Source organism: Salmo salar, chromosome ssa04 (assembly GCF_905237065.1).
Source record: "Salmo salar chromosome ssa04, Ssal_v3.1, whole genome shotgun sequence".
NCBI classification, from domain to species: domain Eukaryota; kingdom Metazoa; phylum Chordata; class Actinopteri; order Salmoniformes; family Salmonidae; genus Salmo; species Salmo salar.
This window is the reverse complement of record NC_059445.1, coordinates 57,008,319-57,023,859: the sequence shown is the minus strand read 5'-3', so window position 1 is coordinate 57,023,859 and position 15,541 is coordinate 57,008,319. Positions and strand designations below refer to the sequence as shown.

The 15,541-nt window shown below is 43.7% G+C and overlaps 1 protein-coding gene across 5 annotated transcripts in view; it reads right to left on the bottom strand.

The window, feature by feature from the left end:
- LOC106603510 (cytospin-B) overlaps window positions 1-15,541 on the bottom strand; it is a 192,337-nt gene that overhangs the window by 94,568 nt on the left and 82,228 nt on the right. The window contains exon 1 of one of the 5 annotated variants that reach the window (XM_014197292.2): window positions 12,492-12,826. The exons of the other annotated variants lie outside the window; for them this stretch is intronic. Coding sequence (XP_014052767.2) covers window positions 12,492-12,531 — 40 coding nt within the window. The 5' untranslated portion in view covers window positions 12,532-12,826. Of the gene's footprint in view, window positions 1-12,491; window positions 12,827-15,541 lie in introns of those variants that run through there. 5 annotated transcript variants of the gene reach the window in all.

Here is a 15,541-nt window from a genome sequence, read left to right as displayed (position 1 = left end):
TCTGTGGAGGGAGCTGAAGGTTCGAGTTGCCTAATGTTAGGCTCGAAACCCAAATGACTTGGAGAAGATCTGCAAAGAGGAGTGGGACAAAATCCCTCCTGAGATGTGCAAACCTGGTGGCCAACTACAAGAAACGTCTGACCTCTGTGATTGCCAACAAGGGTTTTGTCACCAAGTACTAAGTCATGTTTTGCAGAGGGGTCAAATACTTATTTCCCTCACTAAAATGCCAATAATTTCATAACATTTTTGACATGCGTTTTTCTGGATTTTTTTTGTTGTAATTCTGTCTCTCACTGTTCAAATAAACCTACCATTAAAATTATAGACTGATCATTTCTTTGTCAGTGGGCAAACGTACAAAATCAGCAGGGGATCAAATACTTTTTCCCCTCACTGTAGATAGTACAGTAGTTGCATAATATGTGCAGTACATATAAGCTATAGCATAAAGTCCATACTGTATGTACTGTACAATCAACATGTTTGAGTTGAGTAACACATTCCTTTGAGAGAGCATTAGAGCCTTTTAAAGAGTTTGAGAGGCTTTTTCAATTCTGTTTGCCAGTCTGACAATATTTATGTGAACTCATTTGCTGAAAGAATGGAGGAAGGCAGAGCGTTTGGCTTGTCTGGCTGTGAGGGATAAGTAGTAGGGTCAGTGTGGAGAGACAGAGAGTGGATGGAATCTGCCATCACATTGGCTGAGATGATATTTCCCCTCTTGGGGCAGGCCAATAATCCTGCATATAAATAAGGAGAGATGCAGGGGAGAGGGAGGGCAGAATGGATGGGTTTTGGCTGGGCTAAATGGAGACTGTAAATTGCTCAATGGAGTGGAGGAAAGTAAGAGTTACCGTATGTACAGTATGTGATCAAAAAGCTGACTCACAGAGGGTGACATTTTGAGTTGTGATGGTTCGGAAATACTCTGTACGCAGCATATAGAAAATCCATTACTTGATTACACAGAGAAGGGGAATTGCTGCTCTTGCTGTGCCGGAAACAAGTACAAAAACACCAAGAGCAGAATAGCAGCAGGGAAGGAAGGAGGAGTAGAGGTATAGATCCCTGGCTAGTATTCACAACAACCTCTACTGTAAGCAAAAGTGAAATAGCCCATACTCATGTATTCCTGTGTCCAAGTCATTATGGGTAGTGAGTGAGTCTACTATCAGCAGGTGGCATGAGAAGTGGAAACTTGTCTCACCTGCAAGTCTGCACTGTCACTGTTGAAATGGAAGGTACGCTTTCTACAAAGGCATACATTTGGTACCTCACATAAGAGCATGAGCACAGCAGATTAGATTTTTCTCTCCAGAAAGAGAGGGGACAGCTACAGTTACAGCTAAGATGGCTGGCTATCTGCTAAATCAAAAGTATTGACATCAGATGGTCATTTTTAGAAATCAAGCACTTTTAGCCAAGTTACAGCCAGAGGAAAACTCATCAACGGTTCGTTCGGGTTCAACATCAATCTACAAATCAAAACATCTCAACCTTTCAATTTGATGCTCATGCTGGTCAACACATTCTCAGGCTCTGAAAACATCAGCTTTTCTCTATTTCAAATATAAACTAGAGGGGTTGACCTTTTCTCCTTGACTTTTACATTTCTCTCATGATCCAAACACACATCCTACATGATTTTGGAAATGATTTGGATATTATTTTTCGTGGAACAATCCCTGGAATCCCTGATATATTTGTGGGTTTTGGATTAAGCTGAGAATGGCAGAGAGATTTCCACACAGAGGACTTAGAAAGTATTATTGAGAAAAATACTTGTTCACCTCCCTTCCCCACCCTTTCCACAGATGACCAAAAGTCAAACTAATTACATTGTGCAGTAGTGAGGATATCGGCATATGTTGCTAACAGGGGGTGTTTGAAATTAAATGTTTATCACGAGATGAGACAAACAACTTAAAGGGGAGCGGAACTCCAAAATCCTGCAAGTGTTTTTCTGCTGCTCATTAAAAAACGAAATTTGCATCTTGAAGGTGTGGTTCGATGTGGGCGTGTTATGATCGCTATATCATACCATGGCAGTTATAGTTGTTTTTCCCTCTTGAGTCACGGTAGCAACATTTCGCTCTCAAAAGATCAATAATTGATCTACACTGAACAAAAATATAAACGCAACACGTAAAGTGTTGGTCCCATGTTTCATGAGCTGAAATAAAAGATTCTAGACATGTTTCATACGCACAAAAAGCTTATATCTCTCAAATTGTGCACGGTTTTCTGATGTCAACGTTGTGAACAGAGTGCCCCATGGTGGGGTTATAGTATGGACAGGCATAAGCTACGGGACATCGAACACAATTGCATTTTATCGATGGCAATTTCACAGAGATACCGTGATGAGATCCTGAGAACCATTGTCGTGCCATTCATCCGCCGCCATCACCTCTTGTTTTAGCATGATAATGCACGACCCCACGTCATAAGGATCTGTACACAATTCCTGGAAGCTGAAAATGTCCCAGTTCTTCCATGGTCTGCATACTCACCAGACATGTCACCCAAATGAGACGGGGGGGGGCTAGAGATTCTTTTTTAAATTGACAGATTTCCATATATGGACTGTAGATCAGTAAAATCTTTGAATTTGTTGCATGTGTCACGGGCTGGCTCGAAAAAACAGGAGAGGTAGAGTCAGGCGCAGGAGACAGAGAGTTCTTGACCACACTTCTTTATTCAAGAAAACTGGATGTGGTCGCCAAAAATATAGGGACGCAGCCCTTAAATTATTCTGCGGTGGTGTACACAATGAAACCAACCACAGGCAGAGGAAAACCAACACACGTTCCTATAGCACATAAACCGGACAAGAAACACAATCACGCACAAACACAGACATCCTACGCTAAACTAAATAACCCCCTCCCTACTAATGACTAACCCAAAACAGGTGCGTGCCTACCTAGACCTAACCAACAGAAAGTGAAACAAAAAGGGATCGATGGCAGCTAGTAGGCCGGCGACGACGACCGCCGAGCTCCGCCCGGCCGAGGAGGGGCGCCACCATCCGTCGGTGTCGTGACAGCATGGTTCATTTATATTTTAAATATACACTACCGTTCAAAAGTTTGGGGTCACTTAGAAATGTCCTTGTTTTTGAAAGAAAAGCACATTTCTTGTCCATTAAATAAACATCAATTTGATCAGACATTTTTTATGGAATATCGACATAGGCGTACAGAGGCCCATTATCAGCAACCATCACTCCTGTGTTCCAATGGCACGTTGTGTTAGCTAATCCAAGTTCATCATTTTAAAAGGCTAATTGATCATAAAAAATCATTTTGCAATTATGTTAGCACAGCTGAAAACTGTTGTTCTAATTAAAGAAGCAATACAACTGGCCTTCTTTAGACTAGTTGAGTATCTGGAGCATCAGCATTTGTGGGTTCGATTACAGGCTCAAAATGGCCAGAAACAAATAACTTTCTTCTGAAACTCGTCAGTCTATTCTTGATCTGAGAAATGAAGGCTATTCCATGCGAGCAATTGCCAAGAAACTGGAGATCTTATATAACGCTGTGTACTACTCCCTTCACAGAACAGTGCAAACTGTCTCTAACCAGAATAGAAAGAGGAGTGGTGCACAACTGAGCAAGAGGACAAGTACATTAGAGTGTCTAGTTTGAGAAACAGACACCTCACAAGTTCTCAACTGGCAGCTTCATTAAATAGTATCCGCAAAACACCAGTCTCAACGTCAACAGTGAAGAGGCGACTCCGGGATGCTGGCCTTCTAGGCAGAGTTGCAAATAAAAAGCCATATCTCAGACTGGCCAATAAAAAGAAACGATTAAGATTGGCAAAATAACATAGACACTGGACAGAGGAACTCCTAGAAGGCCAGGCCCTGTTATCCCAGTAATAATGCCTTGCATTACACCTGGATAGAAAACACTTCAATTTGCTCAACTTCCCATTGGCTCAACTATTGGCTCAACTTACCCAAAGGCAAACATTGTTGACTATATTAGCCCACAGTTACAAGGATGCACTTTCATGCTAGGGTTAGGACCTCATATTGAATCTTATAGAGACCCCAACTGATGTATACAGATGCAGGATCTTAATTTGATCACTTGACCCCACTGCAATTGTCACGACCTTGACTTTGAATACCATAACACAATAAATGAATTTGAGTTGGTGGAAATCTGTTTTTTGGACCTAACTTGCTCACCACTTTTTCCATGTGGTTTCTTCTTTCACAGACTCCATGAAATTATGACCTCTTCCTAAATATTTGGTCAAATTATTAATTTTGTGTATGGTTTCCTGGAAACAAAGGTGGCTCAACTTATCCCACTCTCCCCTACTGGGTATGAGCCTGTCACGACTTTCGCCAAAGTCGGTTCCTCTCCTTGTTCGGCGGCGTTCGGCGTCACCGGTCTTCTAGCCATCGCCGATCCACCTTTCATTTTCCATTTGTTTTGTCTTGTTTTCCCACACACCTGTCTGTGTGTGGAATTGTTTGTTGTAAAGTGTATGTGCACTTCTGACTGGTTTGCAACGGGTTATTTTTACCCATATTTTGTTGTTCTGGGTGCCGTTGGTTTTGCATATTAAACTGCTCCGGTTATTACCCAGTTATGCTCTCCTGCACCTGACTTCCCTGCAGCCAGTTACACATCTCTTACAGAGCCAATGATTCATCACACACAAACAGGACATTTAAACACACCTTGCTTTGCAAACACAGAACACATAGAATAGTTCTGTGTTTACAGTCCTGTACTGGCTGCTCCTTGGTAACTGCAGTGGTGGAAACTGGAAAGCCTCACTGGTGATACTTCCAGACCTGGGTTCAAATACTATTTGAAATCTTTCAAAAATAATGTTTTGTCCTGGAGCGCCAGATGGGTAGGGTTTGCAGTTTTGGCACTATTTTATTGCTCCATTAAGCCACGTAAGGTCAATCAAACACAGATAAAGTATTTACAATTATTTTGAATAGTATTTGAACGCAGGTTTACCTACTACCTCTGGGTACAGCAACTCACTGAGACTCCTCTTTTTGGCCTGTTTCCTGTATCCTGATGTTGGTCTGTCGCCAATGAGAATATTTATGTAACAAAATAGTGCTGTGGCTGGAGATTCCTCTTGTCTTTCTTTCCACATTCTTTGGTGTTTTGCTAATGCTCATCGTGTCATGGTCTGACTCTGCCCAGCTCTTGAGGAGTATCCACCAGGTGCAATGGATCTCAACAAAATCACAAACATTTCTGCAAACAAATTAGATATTGATGTCAAAACCAATGAACGTATTGTTTATTAATTAAGAGAAAGGCTTTCAGTTGTCAATGTCAACATGACATGCTGGGAATTATGCTTGTAGTTTCTACAAGCCAGCACATTACGGTTGGGTTTGACACGACAGTGTAAAAAAGGGCAGGCCTATAATAGTCTAAGCATTTTCTATGGGTGAGTCAGCAATACGGATGGACAGACAAACAGTACAGTAAATGTCATAATGAGAGGTATCCCTCCCAGTGAAAGGAGGAATGTGAGGGACAATGCCCTGATTGCCCTGCATGTATTAAAGCAGCCCAGCTGTCAGGGAAGTGTGGTGTGTGAATTCTGCTGACGGGGATGCGCACACACACACACACACACACACACACACACACACACACACACACACACACACACACACACACACACACACACACACACACACACACACACACACACACACACAGCTTCGCCCAAGAACCCAGCAGCACGTTGCCGCCCATCTGCAGGTGATTGAATCGCATAACCTGAACACTACATCACACACTATCTCTCTCTCAGCAGAGACTCTCTCTGTTTCGGCATGTATAACACATTCCGTATTATACACAAAGTGTACAAAACATGACATAGGCTGGCCAGGTGATTCCATGTGAAAGCTATGATCCCTTATTGATGTCACTTGTTAGCATTGGAGTCAACATGGGCCAGCATCCCTGTGGAATGCTTTCAACACCTTGTAGAGTCCATGCCCTGGCGAATTGAGGCTGTTCTGAGGGCAAAAGGGGGTGCAACTCAATATTAGGAAGGTGTTCCTAATGTTTTGTACACTCAGGTAAAAGGGTAAATTATTTTCAATATTTCGCTCTTTTGTATAAACTATTTGAATACAATAAAGCCTATATCAAAACAAGCACATCTGGAAAAAATACACAGCCCGAAAACTTCAAAGTACAACATCGATTCTTCCTTCTCCCTTCCATCCTATACACCCCGTACACTCTTCCTTAAAATACCAAATCTATCCAAGCCTCGCCCTCATAAACATAAGGAGCTATCCATCCTCTGCCAGCAGCCCCAGGAGCCCACCCAACCCACTCTGCTCTAGTTTTATACTTATTGTATACTGAATGTGATAAGTCTACTATTGTGAAAGTGTCAGGTCAGGAACAGACGTTTATCAGAACAATAAGAACTGTACATGCACTTTCTCAGCAGACACACTGCAATTCTCTGCGAGACAAATCCTGTGTTAGCACAGTCTGATTAGTTTGGTTACGTAGTGTTCTTTCGGATGAGGAATCTTTTCCTGTGGGTTGTTGTTGTGTGTCCTGAGAAAGTCTCTCCAGCACTGTGTGTAGTAGACGGTCTAGCCTATCGCTCTCCTTCACTGAAACTTCTGATGCCCAAGTGTGAGCAAAGACAACAAACAGTCATGTTGTTCCAGTGACCACCATTGTTATTGCTGCATTGATATCAGACAAAAACACTCCAGAACTATCAAACGCTCCTCTGCTTTGCCAACATTCTGGCAGCTTTTCCAGCATTACCACTACCTCCAAACATCCTGGCCATGCTGCATGGGCAAGAAACCCTTTCTCTCTCTCTCTCTCTCTCTGACTCCCCCTCTCAACTCACTAGACAAACATCTTGCCAGTCGCCACAGTTCACCATGGACGGGGCTTTTATTCTGCCTCCAGACAGCTCTGGTTTACATGGAGTCGGATCTGAAAATAGGCCCACTGTTCTGTGTTCAGCCATAATATTTCACTGAATAGGTCATCATCAGAGTATCTGCTGAGCGTGGGCACTGGGCCATTCTCCCAGTGTGTAGAGCGCTGGACCACAGTCAGAAGGGGAGAGTGGAGAGCCAATATGTAGTGGTGGTTAGATTAGATAAGAAAACATTATCTTCTAATGAGGAAAGTCTTTGTGCAGCAAACAGACAAGATAGGCTAATCAACCTGGTGAGAAATAGATTAAAATCCTCCTCTCGGTCCTTGATCAAATCCCTCTCTCATCGATTGCTTTATCCTCTCCTCTGCAGAGTTCTGTACATCCTGACAAATTAGCCCATTTAGTGATCAATTCTCATTAACTATATGAATGCTTTTTCAATTGGATGGGGCAATGAAGGTCTGAGAATAATAAAAGCATGATTGATAAACTTTACAGTAGACCGCTTCAAATTATAATAAGGGTCTTTATGGGATCGAACAGAGCATGTGTGCGTGTGTGTATACATATACGTACCAGTCAAAAGTTTGGACACACCTACTCATTCAAGGGTTTTTCTTTATTTTTACTATTTTCTACATTGTAGAATAATAGTGAAGACATCAAAACTATGAAATAACACATATGGAATCATGTAGTAACCCAAAAAGTGTTAAACAAACCAAAATATATTTTATAATTTAGATTCTTCAAAGTAGCCACCCTTTGCCTTTGCACACCCTTGGTATTCTCTCAACCAGCTTCACCTGGAATGCTTTTCCAACAGTCTTGAAGGAGTTCCCACATATGCTGAGCACTTGTTGCTTTTCCTTCACTCTGCGGTCCGACTCATCCCAAACCATCTCAACTGGGTTGAGGTCGGGGGATTGTGGAGGCCAGGTCATCTGATGCAGCACTCCATCACTCTCCTTCTTGGTCAATTAGCCCTTACACAACCTGGAGGTGTGTTGGGTCATTGTCCTGTTGAAAAGCAAAAGCGCAAACCAGATGGGATGGTGTATCGCTGCAGAATGCTGTTGTAGCCATGCTGGTTAAGTGTACCTTGAATTCTAAATAAATCACAGACAGTGTCACCAGCAAAGCACCCCCACACCATCACACCTCCTCCTCCATGCTTCACTGTGGGAAATGCGGATATCATCTGTTCACCTACTCTGCATCTCACAAAGTCACGGTGGTTGGAACCAAAAGTCTCAAATTTGGACTCATTAGACCAAAGGACAGATTTCCACCGGTCTAATGTCCATTGCTCATGTTTCTTGGCCCAAGCAAGTATTTTCTTCTTATTGCTGTCCTTTAGTAGTGGTTAATTTGCAGCAATTCGACCATGAAGGCCTGGTTTTATCACCAAAGCCCCATATACTACCCACCACTGCGACCTGTATGCTCTCGTTGGCTGGCCCTCACTATATATCCGTTGCCAAACCCACTGGCTCCAGGTCATCTATAAGTCTTTGCTAGGTAAAGCCCCGCCTTATCTCAGCTCACTGGTCACCATAGCAACACCCACCCGTAGCACACGCTCCAGCAGGTATATGGCACTGATCATCCCCAAACCCAACACTTCCTTGGGCTGCCTTTCCTTTCAGTTCTCTGCGGACAATGACTGGAACGAATTGCAAAAATCTCCGAAGCTGGAGTCTTATATCTCCCTCTCTAACTTTAAGCATCAGCTGTCAGAGCAGCTTACCGATCACTGTACCTGTACACAGCCCCATATCATCCCCATATCATTACTTACCCTCTTGCTCTTTTGCACCCCAGTATCTGAACTTGCACATCATCATCTGCACATCTATCACTCCAGTATTAATGCTAAATTGTAATTATTTTCGCCTCTATGGCCTATTTATTGCCTACCTCCCTACTCTTCCACATTTGCACACACTGTACTTAGATTTTTCTGTATTTTATTTTCTTTTGTGTGTTTATTTATGTGTAACTCTGTGTTGTTGATTTTGTCGCACTGCTTTGCTTTAACTTGACCAGGTCGTAGTTGTAAATGAGAACTTGTTCTCAACTGGCCTACCTGGTTAAATAAAGGTGAAATAAATAAATAAATAAATAAAATCATTAACGCAGTCTCCTCTGAACAGTTGATGTTGAGATGTGTCTGTTACTTGAGCTCTGTGAAGCATTTATTTGGGCTGCAAAGGCTGGTAACTCCAATAAACTCTGGGTCTTCCTTTCCTGTGACAGTCCTCATGAGAGCCAGTTTACACACAATAATTGTTGTAATTATTAATGAAACGTCTCGTTTCTAGCTCAATCCGTTCAAAAGATATGACCCATCTTACCAGCACTACGTTTTTTCCTTTCTATCGCGCATTGGTGGGGCGCATTTTTACATTCTTATACAGGGTCGTGTTTCGGGGGACACATGGCTCTCAACCTTCGCCTCTCCCGACTCCGTAGGGGAGTTGCAGTGATGGGACAAACTGTAACTACCAATTGGATATCACAAAATTGGGGAGAAAAATGGGTAAAAGAACTTTTTTACTGTACTGTTTGTCTGTCCATCCGTATTGCTGACTCACCCAACTAAACAACAAACAAGGAAAAAAACAAACCGGTCCATGCATCAATACTGTGATCTGATATTTTGGCAATACCACCCAGCCTTACCCGAGTGTGAATCCATTGAGGATAGTTACGCCCTCACTCAACTCTCCAACACTATCATCTTAAAATAACCTCTATCTATGGCTTCATATCAAACATAATCATGGTGAATTTATAATAACAACACATTTGATATGTAGCCTAGTGTGTGTGACTCCACTGAGGATAGTAAAAGCTCTCTGGTAGTACTAGTGATTCTTGGACAGTGTATATTAACAATACTTTACCCTCAGAACAGCCTCAACTCGTTGGGACATGAACTCTACAAGGTGTCGAAAGCGTTCCACAGTTGTGCCAAGTTGGCTGGATGTCCTTTGGATAGTGGACCATTCTAGATACACACAGGAAACTGTTGAACGTGAAAAATCCAGCAGTGTTGCAGTTCTTGACACAAACCGGTGCGTCTGGCACTTACTACCATACCCCTTTTAAAGGCACTTATATATTCCCCCTCTGAATGGCACACAAACAATCCATGTCTCAATTGTCTCAAGGCTTAAAAATCCTTCTTTAACCGGTCTCCTCCCCTTCATCTAGTCTGACTGAAGTGGATTTAACAAGTGACATCAATAAGGGATCATAGCTTTCACCTGGATTCGCCTGGTCAGTCCATGTCATGGAAAGAGCGGTCTTTCTTAATGTTTTGTACACTGTATATGAAACATACTGTACGTGATACAAATACTTGACAGATGACAGATGCTACCCAAGGAAGCTGTAATTGGATGATGTTTAGCCTCATATGAACTGGACACACACATACACACGAGTGCGCACACGCGCATGCACACATACATTCCGATGGAGGAAAACACAGTGTCAGACAGACAGCAGGAAGTGACAGCATAGATGGATCACACCACAGGGCTGATGGGACGCCTTCCAGTTGTTCTCGAGGACAAGTCACCCTGAGAAGCTTGAGGACACCTCACCTCACTGTGTGTTCAGTACAGAGGACTCATGTATGAACTGGTTTTTACCCCAAATTTGGCCGATATAAATCTACAGTAATAAGAACAACAGTTATGAAATCCTCAGTGACAAAATTCAAATGACTTCATTGATGTCTTCATTATGCCTTGGCCAGAAACCAAATCCTAAATGAAAACAACAAAAACACCTACATGATATCTGGACAACAATATAGTCTGTGTGTGAAATAGCCAATGCTCTCCCTCATTTGAGCGACCTGTTCGAGAGCAGTATAGTAGAGAAATGTGTGTGACAGGAACCAAGAGTCTAATCTCTCCTGCTGGCATGCAGAAGCTATACTGTAGCCTCCGAATCAGAGCCTGCCGTGCTATCTCACACCACACACACTACCGCTACGAAATGACACGACAACACTCACTAACTGATAACACTACACTGTGTGGTGTGGGCTGTGGCTTCACTGGCTGCCTGCCTGGCTTTTCTCTATTGCCTGCTTGGCCACACTGTGAGTGACACAGGGACTTCACTGGCTGCCTGCTTGGCCACACTGTGAGTGACACAGGGACTTCACTGGCTGCCTGCTTGGCCACACTGTGAGTGACACAGGGACTTCACTGGCTGCCTGCTTGGCCACACTGTGAGTGACACAGGGACTTCACTGGCTGCCTGCTTGGCCACACTGTGAGTGACACAGGGACTTCACTGGCTGCCTGCTTGGCCACACTGTGAGTGACACAGGGACTTCACTGGCTGCCTGCTTGGCCACACTGTGAGTGACACAGGGACTTCACTGGCTGCCTGCTTGGCCACACTGTGAGTGACACAGGGACTTCACTGGCTGCCTGCCTGGCTTTTCTCTATTGCCTGCTTGGCCACACTGTGAGTGACACAGGGACACAGGGACTTCACTGGCTGCACGCACTGGGTGGAAGGAGATCCGGCTACAAACAGAGGCGCTCCCACACACACACTCCTAAACACATACATGCACACACAAAGATGCATACGCAGCACATACACACACACACCTCTTTGTCAGCTGTGCAACAAGTTATTTTACACTAGAGGAGACAATGAGCCCACAGACATGAGCTGATAATGCAGCTATGCTGTTCATGGATAGGACAGAGGTAGGACACAACCTGAAAGGAACATTTGTTGATGAGAGAACAGAAAGAAGAAAGAGAGACAGAGATACCAATGGTTTCTCTGACTAATGTGAAGTTAAAGGCTGCTAAATGAAGTTAACAGAGACTTTGAAATGTAAATGTATTAAGCAGTCTATCCTTAGGGCAGCAGAGAGAGAGAGAGAGAGAGAGAGAGAGAGAGAGAGAGAGAGCGAGCGAGCGAGAGGCAAAAGAGAGAGGTGAGAGAGATAAAGAGAGAGAAGCTGCATGGGACAGCGATACCATCTCCACTGGCTGATTCCCTGCCTGCCTCTGACAGAGAGGAAGCTGCTGGAAGATAAAACGCACTCAGCACTTTTCATGTCCAGATATCGTGAACAACACACACACACGCTGGCACACATAAAGCCAAAAACACACATGCAAACACACACAGACACACACACACACACTACTAGTCAATGAATATCCTTCTTCTTAGAATCTGAGTAATAAGAGAAGGGCCAAGTAAACCTACAGTACAAACAGAGCCACTGGCACTGTACAGCTCTATATGTCTGATAATTAACCTTTAAATGGGATTTTCTGACATGGCATCATTCATAACTAAGCTATTTGGCAATGCATGGCTTTGTTTGCCTCACATCAATAGAGCAAAGAGGGACAGAGAGGGGGGGAAGAGATAGAGAGAGCGAGTGAGTGAAAGAGATACTGATGAAGTAAATGAGTATAGATAGCCTCAGTGATGGAGAGAGTAGTGGTGAGTGAACAGAGCTAAGCTGGCATACGATACATTACGGTAAGGTAGCAGACCTGACTCAGGTTCCTCCAGCCTACCCGCCTGGTTCCCCATGCTGGTTCGGTCCGCAGCTCTACTCACTCTCCACACCAGGAAGGACTAATCCAAGAACCCCGGCCGCGGGGGAGGCGGCTTTGCTCAGAGAAACTCTCTATCTTACAGTATGTAGTCTCAGTTGATCCACTGGCAGAGATAAATACAGGAGACAAAAACAATATCCCCTCCTTCCTTCCTTTCTCTCTCTTCTCTCTAGCTCTTCCTGAGGCTGAGTGAGTGGAGGCAGACTGTCCCGCTGCCTGTGCTCAGTCCTCCAGGCTGGTGACAGTATGACACACTGGCAGAGCGGTGTGGGCTTCATTAGCCCAGTGACGGCTGGAATCAGCAGAGGAGGAGTGGCTTCTCCAGGCCACACACGCACACACACACACACACACACACACACACACACACACACACACACACACACACACACACACACACACACACACACACACATACACGCACACCGGCCCTCCTTCTCTGCTCCTCCTCCTACCCTGTCTCACAGACTCTCCCAGAGTTGTTCTACACTCTCTCTATCACAGTAGAGCAGAAATGACTGCTGCTTTTTAACACAGTGTACTGTACCTCAACAAAGTAATCCCCTCTTTCTGGTACAGTATAATGAAAGAGAGAGAGACTGATGGAGGAGGAAGAGAGGAAGGAAAAATAAGGCGGAGGAAAAGGACGTTTTGTCTTGTTGGCAGAGACTGACAGCAGAGCTCTCTCTTCTCTTCCCTTTCATGTTAACTCTCCTGACCTCATCCGTCCAGCAGAGAGAAGGATCACCGATTAGCTGGAGCTAACTCTTAACACACGCATACATGCAGTATCTTTCTCCCCCTTTCACATACACACATGCATGTGCACACACAAAATCACACACACTGCCAGTGTTTTCATAGCAGGACTCTGCATTACTGGGGGGCTGTTTTGGGGTGGGAAGTTGTGAGTGAGAGGAGGGAGGTGTAGTGTGGGTGAGATGAGAGGATAGCTTGTTTTTTCCCCCTCTCCCTCATTCACAATGTATGTGTCTGAAATTTTCATGATGATAAAAGCCACAGTAGGAGAAATAAAGTCGGGAGTGAATTAATGTGTCATCTCGGGTTGGATTTGTCCTTTTTTGAGCGACGCGACTTTAAGGCAACCTCTCTTTCTCTCTCCCTCCATCTTTCAGTGCCTCCCTCTCTGTCACTATGTGTGTGATTGTATGTGTGCCTTTGTCTTCTCTCTCTCCTATTTGATTGTGTTATTAAAGTTATAAGAGCCTCTATCTGTTGCAACATTAAGCATTTTGAAAAATCTCATTAAGGGCTTAATAGTTTAGAAAGTCAAAGAGATGCTGCGGTGGTGCCTCCTCCTCCTCCTCTTCTTCCTTCTCCTCATCATTCTCCTCCTGCTTCTCCTCCTCCTTCAGTGTTCTCCACTGATCCTCTCTCCTGTCTGAGCCCATCACTGCAGAACCACCCTCGATAAACAAACATAGCTCTAATCCAGTTAAGAATGTCCTCCTCGCCACAGGAGCCCCATTTCTATGGCCTCCAAGAAACATCTAGAAGAATTTCAGTATTTGGGGGTTGCTTGGGGCACAGTCTTCTCATGACATAGATGGATGTTGTATGTACTTTAGTCAACACAAACCTTGTCAGAATATCTACATATATTTTTCCTAAATAGACCATGGGCCGGTTTCCTAGACACAAATTAAGTATTGTACTAAAAATCATTCTCAATGGAGATTCTCCACTGAAAGCACTTCTTAGTCCAGGACTAGGCTTAATCTGTGCTAGATATACTGGGTGGTGTGGATTCCTGATTCCTCATTGCTAACATCATTACCAATGCTCTGAGTGTGTGTGTGTGTATGCGTGCGTGTGTATATGTGTGTGTGTGCGTGTTAGTGATTTGCGGGTTGACTCATAACCCGCAGTCCACATTATATCTGCATGGCGTGCGGGTTTAGGGCCATGAAATATTGTGTGGATGAATGGCGGGTGTGTGGCGGTCAAGTAGAAAAAAAATACAAATATATCAAAATATCCATAAATGTATCAATTTCTATCTATAGGCTACATTTAGGTTTTTATTGTATTATTTTTAGGCTATTTGACATTAGTGCGTAAGCCTAAGCTTTAGGGCCTAACTGTACGCGCGCCAAATAGCCTACACGCCAATCACCAAACGCTTTTGGGAACGGGCAGAAAAAGTTAAGGTCAATATACTGAGGCAAAAAGGACAATGTCAGAGTTTTATTCAATAAGAGAAAAGCTGTGGAATGGAAAGTTGAAAATAATGAGAAGGGAGGGACAGAAATGTAATGTTTAGGAAATATTTGGTGGTGTTAAAAAAGGATGTTAGCAGTGCCTATGTTATGTGTGATGCTTGTGAGGCACATCAAGGGAAGTGTAGACTACCGTTCAGATGGGTTAAATGGAAACTGAAATCTGGACAGTGACTGTTGGTCTATAACTTCTTAATAGCCTTAATATTAACTCCTGCAGAATTAAGCATTTCTTGCAGTGAAATGATACACTGAAAGTATATTTCTTTCTTTCAGCATCTTGAGAGAATGTGAATACGCAGTTAAGGACGTCTGTAAAGGTGCTATTTTAAAATGATCAGCAGAAACATATCTAAATTAGGCAAAATATTGTTACGCCGTCTCTGACTGTAGCCAACAGTGCATTTTCTATATTCGCGGGTTAGGGCCTCACATTTTCACTTTCTCTCAGTTGTGGATGGGTTATTAGCAATTGCAGGCAGGTGAACAAACAGCTGACCCGCGCACCACCAGTGCTTGTGTGTGTTTCTCTCTCTCTGTAAGCATGTATGCCTGTGTTTGTGTGTGTGTGTGTGTCTATCATGGTAGAATGCTTATGGAGGCTAAAGAGGACTGAGGAGTCTTGGATTAATTAATATGGCAGTGATGAGGAGGAGCTAGAGACAGTGACTGTGCCCCAGTCAGGTGGGCTCCATTGCGACCCACAGGCACACACTGTCCCTTCATGGCCACATGTTCGTGGCC